The sequence below is a fragment of the Ursus americanus genome, chromosome X, assembly GCF_024610735.1.
Source record: "Ursus americanus isolate L20-20 chromosome X, mUrsAme1.1.p, whole genome shotgun sequence".
Lineage (NCBI taxonomy): Eukaryota > Metazoa > Chordata > Mammalia > Carnivora > Ursidae > Ursus > Ursus americanus.
Genome location: NC_142164.1, coordinates 43,652,241 through 43,669,533, shown reverse-complemented (window position 1 = coordinate 43,669,533; position 17,293 = coordinate 43,652,241). Strand labels below are relative to the sequence as shown.

The following is a 17,293-nucleotide window of genomic DNA, read 5'->3' as shown; positions in this document are numbered from 1 at the left end:
TTCCATTGTGCCCTGAAGCCCTCAATGCTTTGAATGACGAATTCTCACTGGGCTAGTATTTGATGCAACCCTAGGTGTTTCTTGTTTTGTTTTCTGTCGTAGCTGTATTATTTTTAAATGAAGAAAACCCATGAAAATTAAAGCAATTTCTGTACTATCAAAAGAAAAAAAATAAAAGTTTGAAAAGAAGGGAGTAAATATTTGCAAACAATATTACAGAATTCGTGCTACTGGGCTAGAAGATGAAGGACTTTTGTTTATCAGTGGATAAAGGGGCAAACGATAACAAATAATTTACATAAAAAGCAGAATGCTTCTCCAGTACACATCTGGAAAGGTGCCACACTGCATTAACTGAAGAAATGGCAATCTGGAGATGTTGTAATAAGTAAGTGAAAACACCAATTTGTGGAAAATTATTTATGTGATTGCAAATTTTTTTGAAAGTGTGTATCTATAACCACATAACTACACAAATATTTTAAGGTAAGTGTACACATTACCTAAAGAGAAACACCCCTGGAAAATGTGCACCAATCTATTCACATCAGGTATCTTGGATATCTGTGAGTTGGGGTGAGGGGATCATACAGATGAAAGGTGCAGAATGATTTCATTTTCTAAGTATACGTTTTTAATGTTTAGCATTTTGCCATTAGGCTAATTTGCTGAGAGAAACACTTGAAAATATCTAATAGCCAATTCACAAGCAAAGTTCACATATACTTACCATGTTATGAAAATGTTCACATGATACTGTTTAATTAGCAAATACAAACTTCAGCTCTTGACCTGACAGTTTACGTGTGTGTGTGTGTGTGTGTGTGTGTGTGTCTTACACTTCCCTTCCCCCCAAATGTTCACACCCTCATGTGCAGAGTTTTCTTCACCTCTCTCAGGGACTGAATTTTCTCTCTCAGGGCATGGAGATCCAGGAAGGGATTGTGGGCAAAGAGTAGAAAATTCCAGAAAGTAGTGGAAAATTCCAGCAAGTTCTGGCTAATGCACTGGAGCCCAGGCGCCTCCCTCCTTCTTTTCCCCATGTAAAGCCCTCTGGTCTGAGACTTTCAGAGCTACAGTTCTGTCTCTGACCACTAAGGGGCATCTACCTATGCTGACTGTATTTTTTGGTGAAGAAAAAGGCATGATTTGTTTTATTCTATCTCATTACAGTGACCCACCAAACTCTGTTTGCTATTTCCTTTTTAGTTTCCAGGTCTGCTCTGTGTGTGTGTGTGTGTGTGTGTGTGTGTGTGTGTGTGTGTGTGTGGGAGAGAGAGAGAGAGAGAGAGAGAGAGCGCGGGATGGGGTGGAGAGAGAGAGAAAGAGAGAGAGTGTTGTTTCTGTTTTTGTTTGCTTGTTTCGGTGGGGGAGGGTAAATTTGTTTGTTTGCTATTATCTCTCTGGAAGGAGCTGGAGATAATGCCAGCCGTGTGATTATTTTCAGAACATTCTGTTATTTTGCTCTAACTTAAAAAAATCCCACATATTGCAGCAAGAATTTAGTTCGGCTACATGTGCATGGACATGTCACCGCCGTTCCATGGAGCTCAGTTGTAGTCTCTGTTTCTCCAGGTAGCATCTGAATGACTCCAAACAAGCTCCAGCACCTCACTAAGCTGCAGCAACCTTGCAAAGCTGGTGACTGTGATATCAGACTCCCCTTGTGAGGAATCCATGACAGAGCAGATGCAATGTAGCAAGTCCAGAGCCTGGCCTATAGCTGGCACTCAGAGTTCTCTGGGTTTGCAGAATGAGGGAACAAGATGTATTGCAGTGGATACAGAGGCATGCAGAGCTCCCTGTGTTTGTAGCTGCAAATACCTGGGTCCCACCCCTCTTGATTCTAGCTGGCCTTTTCTGCAGGGCTGAACCAGTTGGAAACAGCTCCCTGGCAGGCTGGTAACAAACTCAGGGGGCAGTATTTGTACGAAGTGAAGTCTCCTCTGGCAGCTGAGGCTCTCTTCTCTATGCCTTTGAGGAAGGGACTTCCTGTAAGGATTCCATCTTGTTTGTGTGACGCTGACAAAGTGGTTTGTGGCCTGCTCTCACCTTCCTCAGCAGCTGTCCCTGGTTGTCTCCAAACCTCCAGCTCCAGACCCCACGGATTCTCTTCACAAGCAACCTGGGAGGACACTGGTGACAGGTCACTGCCTTCAGTCCACACCATGGGTGAGTTGGTCAGCACGAGGCCTTGGCCTCAGATCCCCAGAAGGTATGAGGGGTTCTGGGTCCCTTCCCCCACCCCACCCCACCGGCCACCCAGCCAACCCCCGTTTAGAGGAGCGGAGGAGAGGACCCAGGCTGACTACTTCTGCACTCTCTTGAGGAAATGGGCCAAGTGGGCCCTGACATTCCCATCCTGGTTCCACAGGGAAAACCTCCTCTCCTATGGAAGTGGTCAAGGCTGAGGAGAATTTTTTTTCACTGGTTGAGGGGATAGACCTGACTTATGTGGTCCTCACAGGTCCAGACTTTGGAGAGTGGGGAGGGTCCCCAAGGTTGGCTGGGTGGGAGGCAAAGGGAAGGGGGTTGGTGTAAATTAACATTCTTTGGATGCCTACTAGAGGTGGGGGAGGGGCAGAGACCCCACCATTACCCTTGACGCTTACATCAACTACTCAGGGTATATTGCATTACCCCCATAGACGTTTCTTGAGGTTGGCCTTACAGCCCAGCATATGACCGATTCTGGAATGTTCCATGTGTAGTGGCTATGTGCACTGTTCCATGCCAATTAAGTAAATTTGTTAATTTACTTAATTCTCATTTTAAAATCTCCACCTAGTGGAACTTATGTCTGCCATTTTGTGTGTCACTCAAGGAGGTGTGTTCCCACTGTAATCGTGAGTTTATCCATTTCTCCTTTTGCTGTCATTGTTTGCTTTGCATGTTTTGGCTCTGTGTTAAGATATGCACACAAATTTAGCATTTTGTATTAATGGCTTCTTTTTCCATTGAACCTTTTATCATAAAGAAATCTCCCTCTTTTCTCTAGTAACGGTTTTTTGTTTTGTTTTGTTTTTTCTTGAAGGACTACCTTTCCCTTTAGTAATATGGGTATACCAGGTTTCAGTAGGTTAACGTGTAAATGGTATACATTTTGCCAAATTTTATTTTTATTTTCAAATTTTCTAAATCATTTAAATCTTGCATGTGTCTCCTTTAAGGAGCATTTGATGGAATGGTTTCATTCCAGTCTCGTAATATCCGTCTTTCTCTTTGGAATATCCAGTCTGAAACTTTCAGTGTAAATACAGATACAACTTGGTTTCTGTATACCATATTAACTGCACATTTATTTCTGCCTGTTGTTAGGCCCCTTTCCTCTCCTTTCCCTGAAATGATTTAATATTTTCTTTTAGAGGGAGAGAGGGGTGGGGAGGGGCAGGGGGAGAGGGAGAGAGAGAATGGCTTGATCTCACAACCCTGAGATCATGACCTGAGCCGAAACCAAGAGTCGGACCCTTGGGGTGCCTGGGTGGCTCAGTCAGTTAAGCGGCAGCTCTTGGTTTTGGCTCAGGTCATGATCTCGGGGTCATGGCCTCGGGATTGTGAGACAGAGCCCAGAGTTGGGCTCCTTGCTCAGCGTGGAGTCAGCTTGAGATTATCTCCCTCTCCCTCTCCCTCTCCCTCCTACTCTGCCCTCCCCTCCCCCTCCTACTCTGCCCTCCCCTCCCCCTCCTCCATCTCTCTGTCTCTCTGTCTCTCTCTCTCTCAAATAAATAGATAAATAAAATCTTTAAAAGAAAGTTGGACACCTAATCGACTAAGCCACCCAGGCGCCCAAATATATATATATATATTTTTTTTTTCTTTAGTATTAAATTGTTACCTCATTTGGCTGGACAGTTAAACATTCTTTAGCCATTCTTGTAGCATTGACCCTTAAGACTATGATATACTTTTTTTTACCTTTTCATGGTCTTATGTAAATTCCTTCTTTAAAGCTCTTCAGACGGTGAAAGAACTTTGGAACACTTTGATTCCTTTTTTTTTTAATAATTTTTATTTTGTTATATTAGTCACCATATAGTACATCCCCAGTTTTAGATGCAATGTTCCATGATTCCACTCACACTCTCCCAGTGTATTGCCATGAATTTTAATTCTATGTATATTTAAACCCCTAGAAGAAATTAGTGTCCTGGTGCTATATAGTCAATACTTAGTTAGACTTGCCTACATATTCACAAATGCCATTAGTCTTTCTTTCCTGCATCTTTGTGCCTCCATCTGGGATTGTATTTCTTCTGCCTGAAGAAGAACCTTTAATATTTCCTTTAGTTTGAGTCTTCGGGTCACAAATTTCCCCAGTTTTGCTACATTAACATCGCTGTGAAATGTACATCTTTTCTTTAGGAATGTTTTTCCTTAAAGCATATTTTGTCTCCTATTAGTATTGTCATACTGACTTGATTATCCTGTTACTTTGGGAAAGTTCTCAAGCAAGAGCTTTTCAAATGCCACTTCTCCACGTTTCCCTCTCTTTCATTCTGGGACTCAAATGAAGCATGTGTTAGATATGCTCACAACATCTCCCTTAATTCTCTCCCTCTCTCTTTTGGTATCTTCCATATTTTGTCTCTCCGGGCTTTTCTGGATATTGTCATCAGATCTAACTTTCACTTCTCTAATTCTTTCTTCAGGCGGGAACTCACCTTTGACCCTTGAACCATAACACCAAACTTTCAGGGTGGATTTTGTTATCCCCCCCCCCCAGGGCAGAGGAGGGAGCTGTGAGTTAGAGATGACAGGCAACTTGCCCCAGGTCACCCAGCCCGAAAAGGGCAGAGCAAGGGCTAACATCACAGATTAAACCCTAGGCCCAAACCCTTTCCTTTGCGCTCGTTTTCTTCTTGGCTGCAAGCGAGCCCCACCTCTCATCTCCCGGGAAATGGAAACACAGCGAAGTTTTTCAACCTTTTTGGCACCGTGCTCTATTTCATTGTAGATGATAAAGCCAGTGATAGTTCTTCATTAGCCATGATCTTTCCCCAGAACCGTTTGTGGTATTGGGACCACTGATGTGTTGTTCTCAATTTCAGGGCATAATGACGTAGGTAACTCCTTACAAAGAAGAACAAGATGCTGGGGTATTTACCGAAGGAGATACAACAACTGGTCTGAACAAGTCAGTTCTGGCGGTCATTCTTCGTCCCACCAGCAACAAGATGGAGATCCAGCAACAAATGGCGCTCACACAAGCACCCGAGTAAGATAGTAAGTGACCAGTCAGCATAGCTGAAGTGTACCAGCCAGTGGAATACATAGCCCTGTAGTTGAATATGTCATTCCCTTCTCCAACCTGGAAGAGTGAAGAGTGATAGAATCAGGTTAATGGTTGAGCAAACTTTATTGTACCCTGGTATCAGTGGGCAAACGTGTAATGGAAGACTTTCTGAGCACGTGTGGACTACTTCCTTCTCTCCACTTCCCCACAGCGCTCCCTATGCCATTCCACCGCGTCATCGGAGAGGCAATTTTCAGAAACAAGACCAAACCCAAGCTAACGTGGAGGGAAAGCAAAAGCCTCCAGAGAGAAGAGTGGAGCAGGAGAGGCAGGATGAGACCATGGGGAAATGGTACAAGATCATTGTGAGTGTCCTGGCAAAATGGACCTAATAGGTAGAAGAAAGTGAACAGAGGGAATTGTGTTGGACTCGCGTAGAGATGCTAGGTACTTTTTGGGGGGCAGAGGAGTGAGTAATCGGTCTTTTTATTACTAGCATCATCACATTTGCTACATTACATATGTTAACATCCTAGTTAACATCCTAGATCAGGTAAGGGCAGACTCAGAGAAGCAATACAAAGGGGACAGACTGACTACAGGGAGAATCAGGTAAGTCGTCTAAGAGCAGAGGAAACTACAGCCAAGGAAATGGAGCAACTCCACACCGGAAGGCTCAGTTTAGCTCTAGCCGACTGTGGGAGGAGGTTGAGTCTCTGGGGTCTGTTGGAGAAGCGGGCTAAGGCACCCTGCCCTGAGCTAGGATCACTTGGACCTTTATAAAAGGAAGTACGTGTTAAACATCTTAAGTCGATTATTTGAAGAAAAGTGTTTGAATGGAAGGAAAGGTTATTTAGGAAATCCATGTCTGGTACAAAAGTTTGCAATAATGGATAATGTCTTCTCATAAGAAATTATTTTAAAGCCCCCCACCCACCCACCTAAGGGTATGAAAGGAAGACATGGTTGGGTCTTATCTTAACCTTGGATTCCATTGTGTCAATCTCTTCTCCCATCTCTCCCACCTCCCTGCCTCCTAGATTCCATTCGGCATCAAATATGATGAGAAGTGGCTGCTGGATCTGATTCAGGGACAATGCAGTGTCCCATTCACCCCCGTCGAGGTAAGAGGAAACAGTGAAGCAGATGAGAAGAAACAGGGCAGATGAGCAGTGGCTCGGGTCTCATATTCTCTTTCTCTTGCCATTCTCCCTACAGTTTCACTATGAGAGAATGCAGGCCCAGTTCTTTGTTGAGGATGCCAGCGTTGCCTTTGCATTGAAGGGTGTCAACGGCAAGATCTGGGATGAGGCTAATGAAAGGGTGCGTGTCAAGGGCATGGCTGGGGCTAGTTAAGGGGCAAGAGGGCAGGACAGGGGCAAGGTCTTGTGTCAGATTTCCTGGTACTTACCCAGCCCCTCTTGTGTTCCCTACAGATCTCTATCTTTATCTACCCCTCTGGCACACCCCACTCTGTGCAGAAGGAGCTGAAGTCAGAAAAGGTGGAGCAGACAAAGGTAATGCAGACTCAAGACTGGTTGTGCATCCACATCCAGGCCCGCACCTTCTTCCCACACCTATTGCCCCCCATCTCCACCTCAAACTCAGAGCCACTGACCCCATCTCTAACTCTGCAGCTGACCATGAACAAACGATATGTAGTCTCCCAGCAAGCTCTTAACATCCAGAGAGTCCACTTTGGCCCTGGTATGTCTCCATCAGTAATTCTAGGGCAGGTGAGGGCAGAGGAGCCTGTCTGGGAAGGAGCCTTACGGATGCTAACGTGGGGAGGGGTTGGTGCTGGAGCTGTGCCAGCCGGGCCTCTCTCAGCCTTCTGATTCCTTCCTCTCGCCTTCTCGGAGACTTGATCACCCATGATATTGAAATGGTACCGAGTCTTAGAAACAGCATGGCTGCCACCCTGCAGACCCATGAAAAGAACATGCCCGAGGTGAGGACTCAGGCCCAGTGCTGAGACTGATGGTGAAGGTGGGAGAGATTAGGTAGCAGAGGCAGATTGGTCTCAGATATCCCCTGTTGGGGTCCTCACTGTAACTCTTCCCTCATCATAGCTTTTGCCCTCGAACCCGAGCAACAAGACCCCCTGCCAGCTGGACAGCCTGTGCAACACTCTGCAGAATGCCGCCAGCATCAAGAACTTGAACCTCTCCAACAGTGAGGTGAGGTGTGGTACCCAGGTCCTTCTTTGAAAGGAAGGTGGGGAGAGCTCACGGGGTGGTGACAAGAGTCAGGGAAGTGGATTTGTTGGAAAAGGGAAGGGCTGGGGGTGCAGGGTCATCCGGGCCATCTTTCTCTGCTCCGTGTGTTTCCTCCCCGTAATTGTAGGTGAAGTCTGCAGGGGAGTTGGACCAGGGCAAAAGTCTGCAGCCAGAAGAGATGAGTGCCGGCGGAAGCCCCCCATGCACTGCCTTCCCTGATAAATCAACCAACATAAGGTCAGTTGTACACTGTGTCACCCCGTGGTACTCTGAACTCTGCCTGACGGTGCCTGTTTGGAGGAGGCAGCAGCTCTGTGCCTTTGGGGGGGGGGGGACCAGAGGCTCTATGCTCTCCTCTCCGTGTCCCTCGCCTGTGCTTAGACGTCTCCTTCCCTTCCTCTGACCTGCTCACCCGTTTGTCTGGTCTGAGGTCCGTTTGCAGGCTCTCTGCACCCAGCCTTCTCTAGCGTGCCCTGCCCAAAGTGTGATCCACGAAGCAGGGCTCCCCTTCCTCACTAGGGCCAGAGTGACCACCTTGAACCACATGCTGTGACCTGGACTGACAAGGGTCCTCCAGCCCAGGGCCTCATGCTGAGACAGGCCTTCCTGCCTCCCTGCTGAAACAGGGCTTCCCTCCCTTGTTCTGAGAGGGACCCTCCTTTCCTTGAACCAAATGTATCCCCACTCCAATTCCAGGCTGCCTTGGCGGCTTTCCTGCCCCACGTTGAGGGCCGAGGTCCTGGGGGACTGCCAACATGACATCTATTCCTTTGACCCGCTGCCAGGAGCTGGGCCCTCCCTGGGAGAAACCAGGGTTCCCTGAGTCGGGGGGCCAGAAGTGGGTGACCGCCAGTGAGCAGAGGGCTTCCTGAGGCAGGAATGGAGGACAGAGGGCAGAGGTGCCTGAGAGGACAGAAGGACAGGCCTCTCAGAGGCTCCGCCCCCTCCCCTCCCTCCACACGTCACATCATCCCGAATGGTCCTTCGGAGGAGCCCTGGGTAGCCGGACACGGGTATAATCCCTCAGGCAAGGAACCGACTGAGACGGGCACAGGTGCACTGGGGCCATCAGGAGGGAAGGCGGTGATCATAGGAGGGGACCACAGACCCTCGGCTCCACGCTGACCTGGGGTTTGGCCCACTACTCCTTCTGGGGTAGGTCTCCTGCCCCCGTGGCTGCCTCGTTCCCCATGTCGGGCTCAGACTGAGCTCACACAGGTGACAAAGGTTCAACCGGCAGGCAGTGGGCCCCTAGCCCTAACACCTGCATGTTTTCCATTCCTACCTCGGGTGCCAGGGCCAGCCAGGGAGATGAAGGAAAGGACTATAGGCAGAGGGCCGTTTCCCCCTTCTTCTCTCTTCCTGCCTGACCCCCACCACCATGGTAGAGCTTCTTTCCCTTCCCTTTGCTTTGCGTTCTCTCCCTCCTTTGTCTCTACTCCCCTATGTCTCCCTCACCTCTCCCTTCCTACCGTCAACCCCTCTTCTGTCTTCATCCGCCTCCCTCTCCCTCCCTGCCTCCTGGGTCTTGCCTCACTCACCTCCCTGCCCCAGCATCCTGGACCACTCCTGAGGGGTGTCATGGTCCTGCAGAGTGCTGGACCCCTAGTGAGGTAGCAGAGCCCTGGGCTCCCACCCCATTCCCTCTTCTGTCTGGAGCCTTTGGTGGGGACCTGAAGGAAGGAAGGGAGGCAGGAAGGGGAAGGCAGCCCTGGAGCCTGGGCTCCAAATGTTGCTTCTGGTGGCACTGGAGATGGGAGTCAGGACAGTCTAGGTGGGATCCACGCAGGGGGAGAGGGAAGAGGGGGTGGGGCGGAGGAGTGGAATCAGATAGAGAGAGGAGGGGAAGGGAGTGCGTGCTTTCCCTCTAGGTCCATCCACAAGGGAGGTGCCAAGGGCCCCAGGAGGCTGGGACACTGTAGTGTAGGTGGGACATACTGGGCTGTGTGTCAGGTGTAAGTGTGCTTGCTCCCATGATGAAGGACACCTGCAAAATTTCGCTGACTTTTCTGTTTTGTCTGGATTTCTGCAGCTCCATCCTGGAACTGTTTCCCAAGTTATTACGCCTGGTAGGTGTATTCCTTGATCACTGACTCCTCTCCTGGCACTGATGCTGCCCCAAACCTGCCCTGAAGCCATTTAGGTCTTGCAGAAGTTAAAATTTTCATGACCCTTAAAACTCATGGAGGTCCAAATCCACGTGGAAACCCAACAAGGGCTCCAGATGTCCTCCAGCCACGTTCTCCAGGGGCATCAGTCTTGGCCATGTAATTTCCAGGGCCCTTTTGCACCTGGCCTCTGACCCTCACCCTCTCCGGGGCCCATCCTTTCCCTGATTGTCCAGCACCAGCTCCTGGTCTGCACTGCCCACTGCCTTTTCCTCTCCCCAGGACAGCCAGGAGTCACCCTCGCCAACGAGCGTTGGTATTGCTGCCCACAAGAGGTTACCAACCTGCAAGGTGAGGAGGGCGGATCAAGCAGGGCTTTGGGTGGTGCGTGAAGAGGGGGTATCCGCCGTGGTCTTGGGGACTTTTGTGATTTCAGGGAAGCTTCTTTGGATCTGATGCGCTGAAGAGTCTAGTCCTGCGATTCCTGCAGCAGTAAGTGCTCCAGGGAATCTGGGGAAGGGGATGCCTAGGATGGGTGAGGCCACCCGAGCTCAAGACCGCTGACTGTGTCTTGAAACCTCATTTGGGGTCCAGATCACAGAGACAGACTGACCTCATTGCTCTCCCACAGGTACTACTTGATCTACGACTCTGGAGACCGTCAGGGTCTCCTCGGTGCCTACCACAATGAGGCCTGCTTCTCCCTGGCCATTCCCTTCAACCCCGGGGAGCCAGCCGCGTGAGTAGCAAAGCTCAGACTCTGCTCCTGGGCCCTGTGGCTCCCCAGCAGACACAGGGCAGCTCCTGGAAACACCCCCACTGCCCAGACCACCACCTCCTGTTCCTCTGTCTCTCCTAGAAGCAGCTTGTGCGAATACTTCAAGGAAAACAGGAATATGAAGAAGCTCAAGGACCCCTGTGCGTGTGTGATGGAGAAGACTGGGCAGGGAAAGGGGGTGTGCAGGGGTAATTACAGGGCCCAGGGTGTGGCAACCCCCAACCTTCGCTTGCTTCTCCTCCCCCCATAGCCCTGCGTGTTCAGCTGCTGAAGCGTACAAAATGTGACATCATGCGCTCCCTCTGTGTGCTGCCCAAAACTCAGCATGACCTCAGCTCCTTCGTGGTGGACATGTGGTTCCAGACGGTGAGCACTGGCTTCCTCCCTCAGGCAGACCCGGGAAGCCACGGGTGGGTAGGAAGAAGTTTAGGTGACGTAGCACCTGGGCTCTTCCCTTTCAGGAGATGATGCTCTGCTTCTCTGTCAACGGGGTGTTCAAGGAAGGTGCGTGTGTGTAGAGCCTCCTCCCCAGATGCTCCTCTGCTCTCTCCCTGCTAGCTGGGCTCCCTCTCAGAACTGTCCCAGCTTCCCTGGTGCCTTCCCTTCTCTTCCTATTCCCCCTGTGTTCTCCCATCTCTACTCTGCCCTCAGATCATCCTGGTCTGAACTAGGGCTATGCCTGCCTGCCCCACACAGCTTGGGCATTAGGGATGCAGTCTGTGGAGTTGGACAGCTCTCACCCTAGATCCTTACTCTGTGACCTCGGGCTCTTAACCTGTAAGTTTCCTCATTTGCTAATGGAGCTAATGATGTCCATCTCTTGAGCAGCTGTGAAAAATGCATCAAATGCACTTTTGAAGTGTTTTTTACTGGTCCCAGCACGTGGTAGGGTCCCTGCCACTGGGAACAGATTGCCTTTCCCATTCAGAACACCTTGACTCCCCAGAGAACAACTGTCCCCTTCAGCATGAATATCAAGTCAGACCCTGACTGGGGAATGCTGTGTGGGTACGGAAAGCGTGTGGAATGCTGAGGGGGTATTGTTGTTTGTTGCTCGTTGTTGCAGCGGTAGGCATGTCTCAGGATTCTGTTCGTGCCTTCACCCGGACCTTCATCACTACCCCTGTCAGCAAGTACAGGTGAGTGCTTTGTTGTGGGTGGAGCACGCAGTTCAGTATGAGTTCAGGGGTATGGGAATGGGGAGGTACAGTCTTTGGGGTGTTCTCAATATTGTGAAAAGCCAACAGGTACATCCAAGAAATCATGTTTCGTAGTGATTAAGAGCTTCGGCTCTGGAATCAGATAATGGGTTCTTTCCCTGATCCCAACACTCACTAGCTTTGTGACCTTTGTCAAGTCACATGATCTCTTTGTGACATAGTGACTTCCTCTGAAAATGCAGATTAGACTGTCCACTCCTTGGCAGTGTGAATATGGATGTAAAATTGTCCGTGGTTTGGGGACAAACCTTTAAATGGAGTGAAATTGGTTAGACAGTCTCTCCAAAGTTTGGCTCTGTGAGGGGTGAAGGGCAAGTAGAGGTACCAGCCAAGGAACCTGGGTGGCAGGCACAGTAGGGGTATGGAGACAACTTGGTTGCTGAGTGGCAGTGGGAGCAGGATCGTTGTTGAGGCGTGGGGTTGTCTCTCTGTCCAGTTTCCGAGGTCCCATTTTTTCCCTTCAGTCTATGCATCGTGAACGATGATTTGTTTGTGAGGGACGCCAGCCCCAAGGAGACCCCGAGCACAGTCTCTATCCCAGTGCCTACACCCTCCTGCAGCTCCTGGCCCACCCTTTGCCAGAAGCGGCAGGAAATGGGGCAGACTTTCTCCACCCAGTCTGGGATGAATCTCCAGTGGTTTCAGAAGTGAGTGCTGGGGGTGCATGGGGATAGGAGGGAGCTGGGAGGAACCAAGATTGAATCATGTTAACTTGCAGGTAATTTGTTTTGCTTACTTACTTCACTCATTATCACCCTGAACATTATCCTTTCATTACTTATAAGCTAAGCAGTTTTTTATTATTTATTTATTTATTTATTTATTTATTTACTTACTTACTTATTTTTAGCTAGCCTGGTTTTTTAAACAGTTGTTCATTACTTCCCTAAGTCCATGGACTTGTACCTTTAGTGACAGACATTTTGGTTTCAGGAGTTTTTCCCAGTGCACATTGTGCCACAGGGCTCATTCCATTGCCTAAGTTGTGATAAATGTGGTGGCGTGTTTCTTTTCCATAGATTGGGAAATGGTACTGTGCAGTCAGATTGTCTCTGGCTTTAGTTTTAACAGATATCACCTGTGCTTTCTCCACACTAGGTGACTTCATGACAGCCAGTGGGACTACATTGGTTCTCACTTGGCCCAAGGTGAGGTTCAGGAATTTAGGCCAAATGAGCGGAAACTGGGTGGCCTGGGAAGGAGACTCAGGGCTCCTGACTCTGCTGATCTCCCAACTCCCTCTCTTCACTTCCTTCAGGCCAAGCACATGATCCCAGAGGAGACCTTCATCCAGACTCATCCAGGGTCCTGAGAACACAGCCCTGACAAGAAACTGTTTTTGTGGCCATCTTCACCTTCATCATCTTTGTTGTCTTTTTTCTCTAGCCTGAGTTCATTTCTGCCTGAGCGAGAGGTTTGCTGGGAGCTGGGTAGCCAACTTTTAACTGACACTAATCCGCTCCAAGACCAATTGTGTATTTTCCCACGCAGCATCCCTGATTCTCTTCTTAATAAATAGTGACATTGCATGTTATGTTGAATCTGTGCAAAATCCCTTCAAGGCCTGTATTGTGATCCCTGGTTTACAGAGAAAGAAAAGGAGAGCCAAAGAGGGTCAGTGACTCTTGGAGAACAGCAGGGTAGAGACTCAAATACTAGACCACTCCCAGGCTGTGTGTGTGCCCCATGGCTGTGTGGCTGTTGTTCTCTTATTCTGTTATACCTTGGGGATAGTGTTCTGTGCCCCTAGCGTATTTGTCAAATATTTGTAGGCAGAGAACCGTGTTCTTTCTTAGCCATACAAATCCATTCAAATTTAAAAGCAATCCATTTAGGGAAAAACAGCATTAAAGAGCACAAGAGAACCTGGGAAGAATAAATTGCCCTCATATACGACTTACATTGTATTAATATCCTTGACATATAAAGGAATCACTAGAAAGAGGGGAAATAGATATCAATCAAGAATTGTTATTAAAGGGGGCGCCTGGGTGGCACAGAGGTTAAGCGTCTGCCTTCGGCTCAGGGCGTGATCCCGGCGTTATGGGATCCAGCCCCACTTCAGGCTCCTCCGCTATGAGCCTGCTTCTTCCTCTCCCACTCCCCCTGCTTGTGTTCCCTCTCTCGCTGGCTATCTCTATCTCTGTTGAATAAATAAATAAAACCTTTAAAAAAAAAGAATTGTTACTAAAATCAATAGGGATACCCAAGATATGTATGAAATCCATCCAACCATAATAACCTACAAAAACACAACTGCAAATGTTTAGACAAGCTACTAAATGAGAAAATAAAGCTGACCTGGAGGCTGGTGTTCTCTGTCCCCAGGGTTCTAGTCAGATATTTTTACACATAGAATACTGTTACCTTCTTAGCCATCTACATCTATTGAAAAGCAACCTGTTTGAAGAAAAACAGCATTAAAAAGCACATGAAAATCTTGGGATAAAAAATTGTCCTCATGTAAAACTGATATAAAATGTCCTTGATATATATATAAAAAAAAATCAGTGGAGAGATCAGATACTGAGATCAACCTAAAATTCTTATTAAAAGAAATGGTAATGTGCAAAAAGCCTAGGAAAGTTTATCCAAACATCGTAATAATAAAAACACATTTGCAAACATTGAGATAAGATACTAAATGAGAAAAGAAAGCTAAAGACTTTTATTTCCAGGAAAATACATTGTGTGTGTGTGTGTGTGTGTGTGTGTGTGTGTGTGTGTGTGTATCTGTCTGTCTGTAATGATATACTGTATAGGATATGTAGAAAACTCATTAATTATAAAAGTACATTGTGCCAGGTAAAAATACTTGGAAAAGACATAATCTCTTAGAGGCAGGATTTTTTTTTCTTTAGGTCAGAGATCCCCCCACCTTTGGTGTGTAGGGTACCTATTGGGGTCTGGAGGAGATGGAGAATTATTGATATGAGGACGGCCCCTCAGAGTCAGTTCTGGAAGGTGTTCACAGGTGGACCCTCCCTTGAGGCCTAGGAGCATAGTGGAAGGAGGGGGTTCAAATGTAGGGGCAGACCTTGTGTGCCTTCATGAGCAGATAAGTAAACAGCCCTTCAGACCTGCACCTCCTGGGCAGCCTCTAGGTTGCGGCTGTCTATGGTTGAGAAGTAGGAATGTTCCCCTAAGCTTAATTTTGTATGTAATGGGGACTTAAGGAAGATTTCTGAATGGGTGTAGTGACAAAATCACCTTCCTTTTGAAAGCCAGTGACAAATATATATTAACAATATAAATATTATAAATATGTATGTGTATACATATATATTTCCACACCTAATCTTATCAAGTCAATAACTATCATTTTTTAAAAATTACTAAAATAGAAATTACTATAGTAATTTTAACAATGAGGCTGTTATGCTCACATTGTTTTGAAAACACACTTGATTTTGAAAATGCAAATTTGTTTGAATTCTATTGAGTTTATCTGAGGGAAACACTAGATAACAGAGGATTCTTAGACCCAACTGAACCAAGCCACAAACCTCAAATATCTGCCAGCTCCCTCAGTTCACAGTTAAGTGTTATCAGCCACAGCCATCCACATTTGATGTTAGAATTTTCTGTGTGATTCAGTTAGCTTTCTTTCCACCACTCGATATCTCTATGTGTGTATATGTATGTTCTCATCAACGAACATGGCATGTGTCATCATGTATTTAGATTTCATCACTGTTTTGTAGTTTTCAGCACACAAGTCCTTAAAATTACACCCAAATATTTTTGAGTGATTCCAAATTACATTGTGCTTTCCGGTTCAAATTAGAATGTCTATGTGTTCATTGCTACTTTATAGGCATGCAATTGATTTTTCCACTCATCTTGTATCCTATTACCTTGTTGAACTCACTTACTAGTTTTAGGAAGTGTGTGTGTGTGTGTGTGTGTGTGTGTGTGTGTTCCTTGGGATTTTCTTTTTTTAAAGACTTTATTTATTTATTTGACAGAGAGAGACAGCGAGGGAGGGAACACAAGCAAGGGAAGTGGGAGAGGGAGAAGCAGGCTTCTTGTCGAGCAGGGAGCCCGATGCCAGGCTTGATCCCAGGACCCTGAGCCGAAGGCAGACGCTTAACAGCTGAGCCACCCAGGCGCCCCATCCTTGGGATTTTCTACCTAGATAATTATGTCAACTGCAAATAAGGAGACTTTTTTTCGTTCCTCTCAAATCTGTATGCCTTTTATTTCTGTTTTTTTTTTAATTTCCTTCCTTCCTTCCTTCCTTCCTTCCTTCCTTCCTTTCTTTCTTTCTTTCTTTTCTTTTTTCTTTTTTCTTTTCTTTTCTTTTCTTTCTTTCTTCTTTCTTTCTTTCTTTCTTTCTTTCTTTCTTTCTTTCTTTCTTTCTTTCTTTCTTTCTTTCTTTCTTTCTTCTTTCTTTTTCACCCGTTGTCCCTGCTGAAATGTCCACGTCATGTTCAATAAAAGTAGTGAGAGTGTACATTTTCCCCTTTTTCCAGATATTAGTAGGTAGGAAACCATTCAGTCTACCATCATTAAATATCATTTTGCTGTAGGTTTTTTGTAGATGCTCTTTATTAAGTTGAAGAAGTTTGCCTTTATTTCAAAAGAGAAAATCTATTAGAGCTAATAACTGAATTTAGCAATGTTGCAGGATACAATATCAAAATACAAAAGTGAATTTAGCAATGTTGCAGGATACAATACCAAAATACCAAAAAAATGCATTTTTATGCGTCATCACAGAACAATCTCAAAATGAAATTAGGAAGACAATTTCAACTACAGTAGCATCAAAGAGAAGAAAACACATGAATAAATTTAACTGGGAAAATGCAAAACTTATATTCTGAAAGCCACAAAGTTTCATTGAAAGAAATCAATCAAGACCTACTTAAACGGAAAGATGGAGGAGGAGGCAAGGTGGCGGAGGAATAGGGGACCTAGTTTCATCTGGTCCCTTGAATTTAGCTAGATAACTATCAAATCATTCTGAACACCCACGAATTCAACCTGAGATGTAAGAGAAAAAAAAATCTGGGACTCTACAAGTAGAAAAGCGACCACTTTCTGCAAGGTAGGAGCTGCAGAGAAGTGAATCTGAGGGGATATATGGGAAGATAAACAGTGGGGGGAGGGAACCTCAGTAAGCTGGCTACCAGAAAGTGATATAGCACAAGTGGGCAAAAACAGAACCCTTAGAAATCTGCTCCAGTGAGAGACAACCCTGACTGAATGGAGCTCGGGTGGTGAAAAGGGGCAAATTTCTAGATGGGACTGTGTGTGGTCTCAGGATCCCTGGAGTCACAGAAATAACTGGGGTGCCTGAGCCAGTAGAGTTCCCAAGCATTGGAGCAGGGAAACTGGTCAGGGTCAGTGAGCCTGGGAGGGGGCTCTCAGCTCAGTTTACCATAAACTGCGAGCTACAGCTGGATTGGGCGAGTGCTCTCCGTGTGGGGACCATGCAAGTGACAAGAACTTGGGACCCCCTCTGCCTTCCCTTGGGAGGGGCGGGGTGGGTGCGCGCAGACCCTGGGGACAGCTCGCAGTGCCCTGCAATAAACAGGAATGTGGCGGCCCTGCACCTCCCCCCCCCCACCAGGGGCTGAGTGGGTGTGCGCATGGCAGGGCAACAGCTCTCAGGGCAGGAACCCTGTAAAAGACAGTAGCAGGCAACCCTCTGCTTACCGCCCCCCCCCCCCCGAGGGACAGAGCAGGTGCGTGAAGGCTTTGGAGACCACTCTCTGTGCCAGGGCCCT

General features: G+C 47.1%; 1 protein-coding gene across 1 annotated transcript; it reads left to right on the top strand.

Annotated features, from left to right (window-relative positions):
* The first annotated feature begins 1,970 nt into the window (after nucleotides 1-1,970).
* Nucleotides 1,971-12,209, top strand: LOC148106900 (nuclear RNA export factor 3-like). Its single transcript, XM_087860343.1, has 17 exons — nucleotides 1,971-2,172; nucleotides 5,049-5,223; nucleotides 5,445-5,598; nucleotides 6,274-6,357; nucleotides 6,452-6,556; nucleotides 6,670-6,750; nucleotides 7,306-7,413; nucleotides 7,580-7,689; nucleotides 9,485-9,521; nucleotides 9,843-9,911; nucleotides 9,997-10,052; nucleotides 10,192-10,299; nucleotides 10,420-10,478; nucleotides 10,589-10,704; nucleotides 10,800-10,842; nucleotides 11,405-11,477; nucleotides 12,023-12,209. The coding sequence occupies exons 1-17, from the start codon at nucleotides 1,971-1,973 to the stop codon at nucleotides 12,207-12,209; spliced, it is 1,767 nt and encodes a 588-aa protein (XP_087716469.1).
* Nucleotides 12,210-17,293: the final 5,084 nt, after the last annotated feature.

Coding starts and splice junctions, on each gene's coding strand:
- LOC148106900 (XM_087860343.1), top strand. CDS start 1,971: ATGCCTTTGAGGAAGGGACTTCCTGTAAGGATTCCATCTTGTTTGTGT. Junction 7,690..9,484: donor GATAAATCAACCAACATAAG/GTCAGTTGTACA, acceptor GGATTTCTGCAG/CTCCATCCTGGAACTGTTTC. Junction 10,053..10,191: donor GTCCTGCGATTCCTGCAGCA/GTAAGTGCTCCA, acceptor GCTCTCCCACAG/GTACTACTTGATCTACGACT.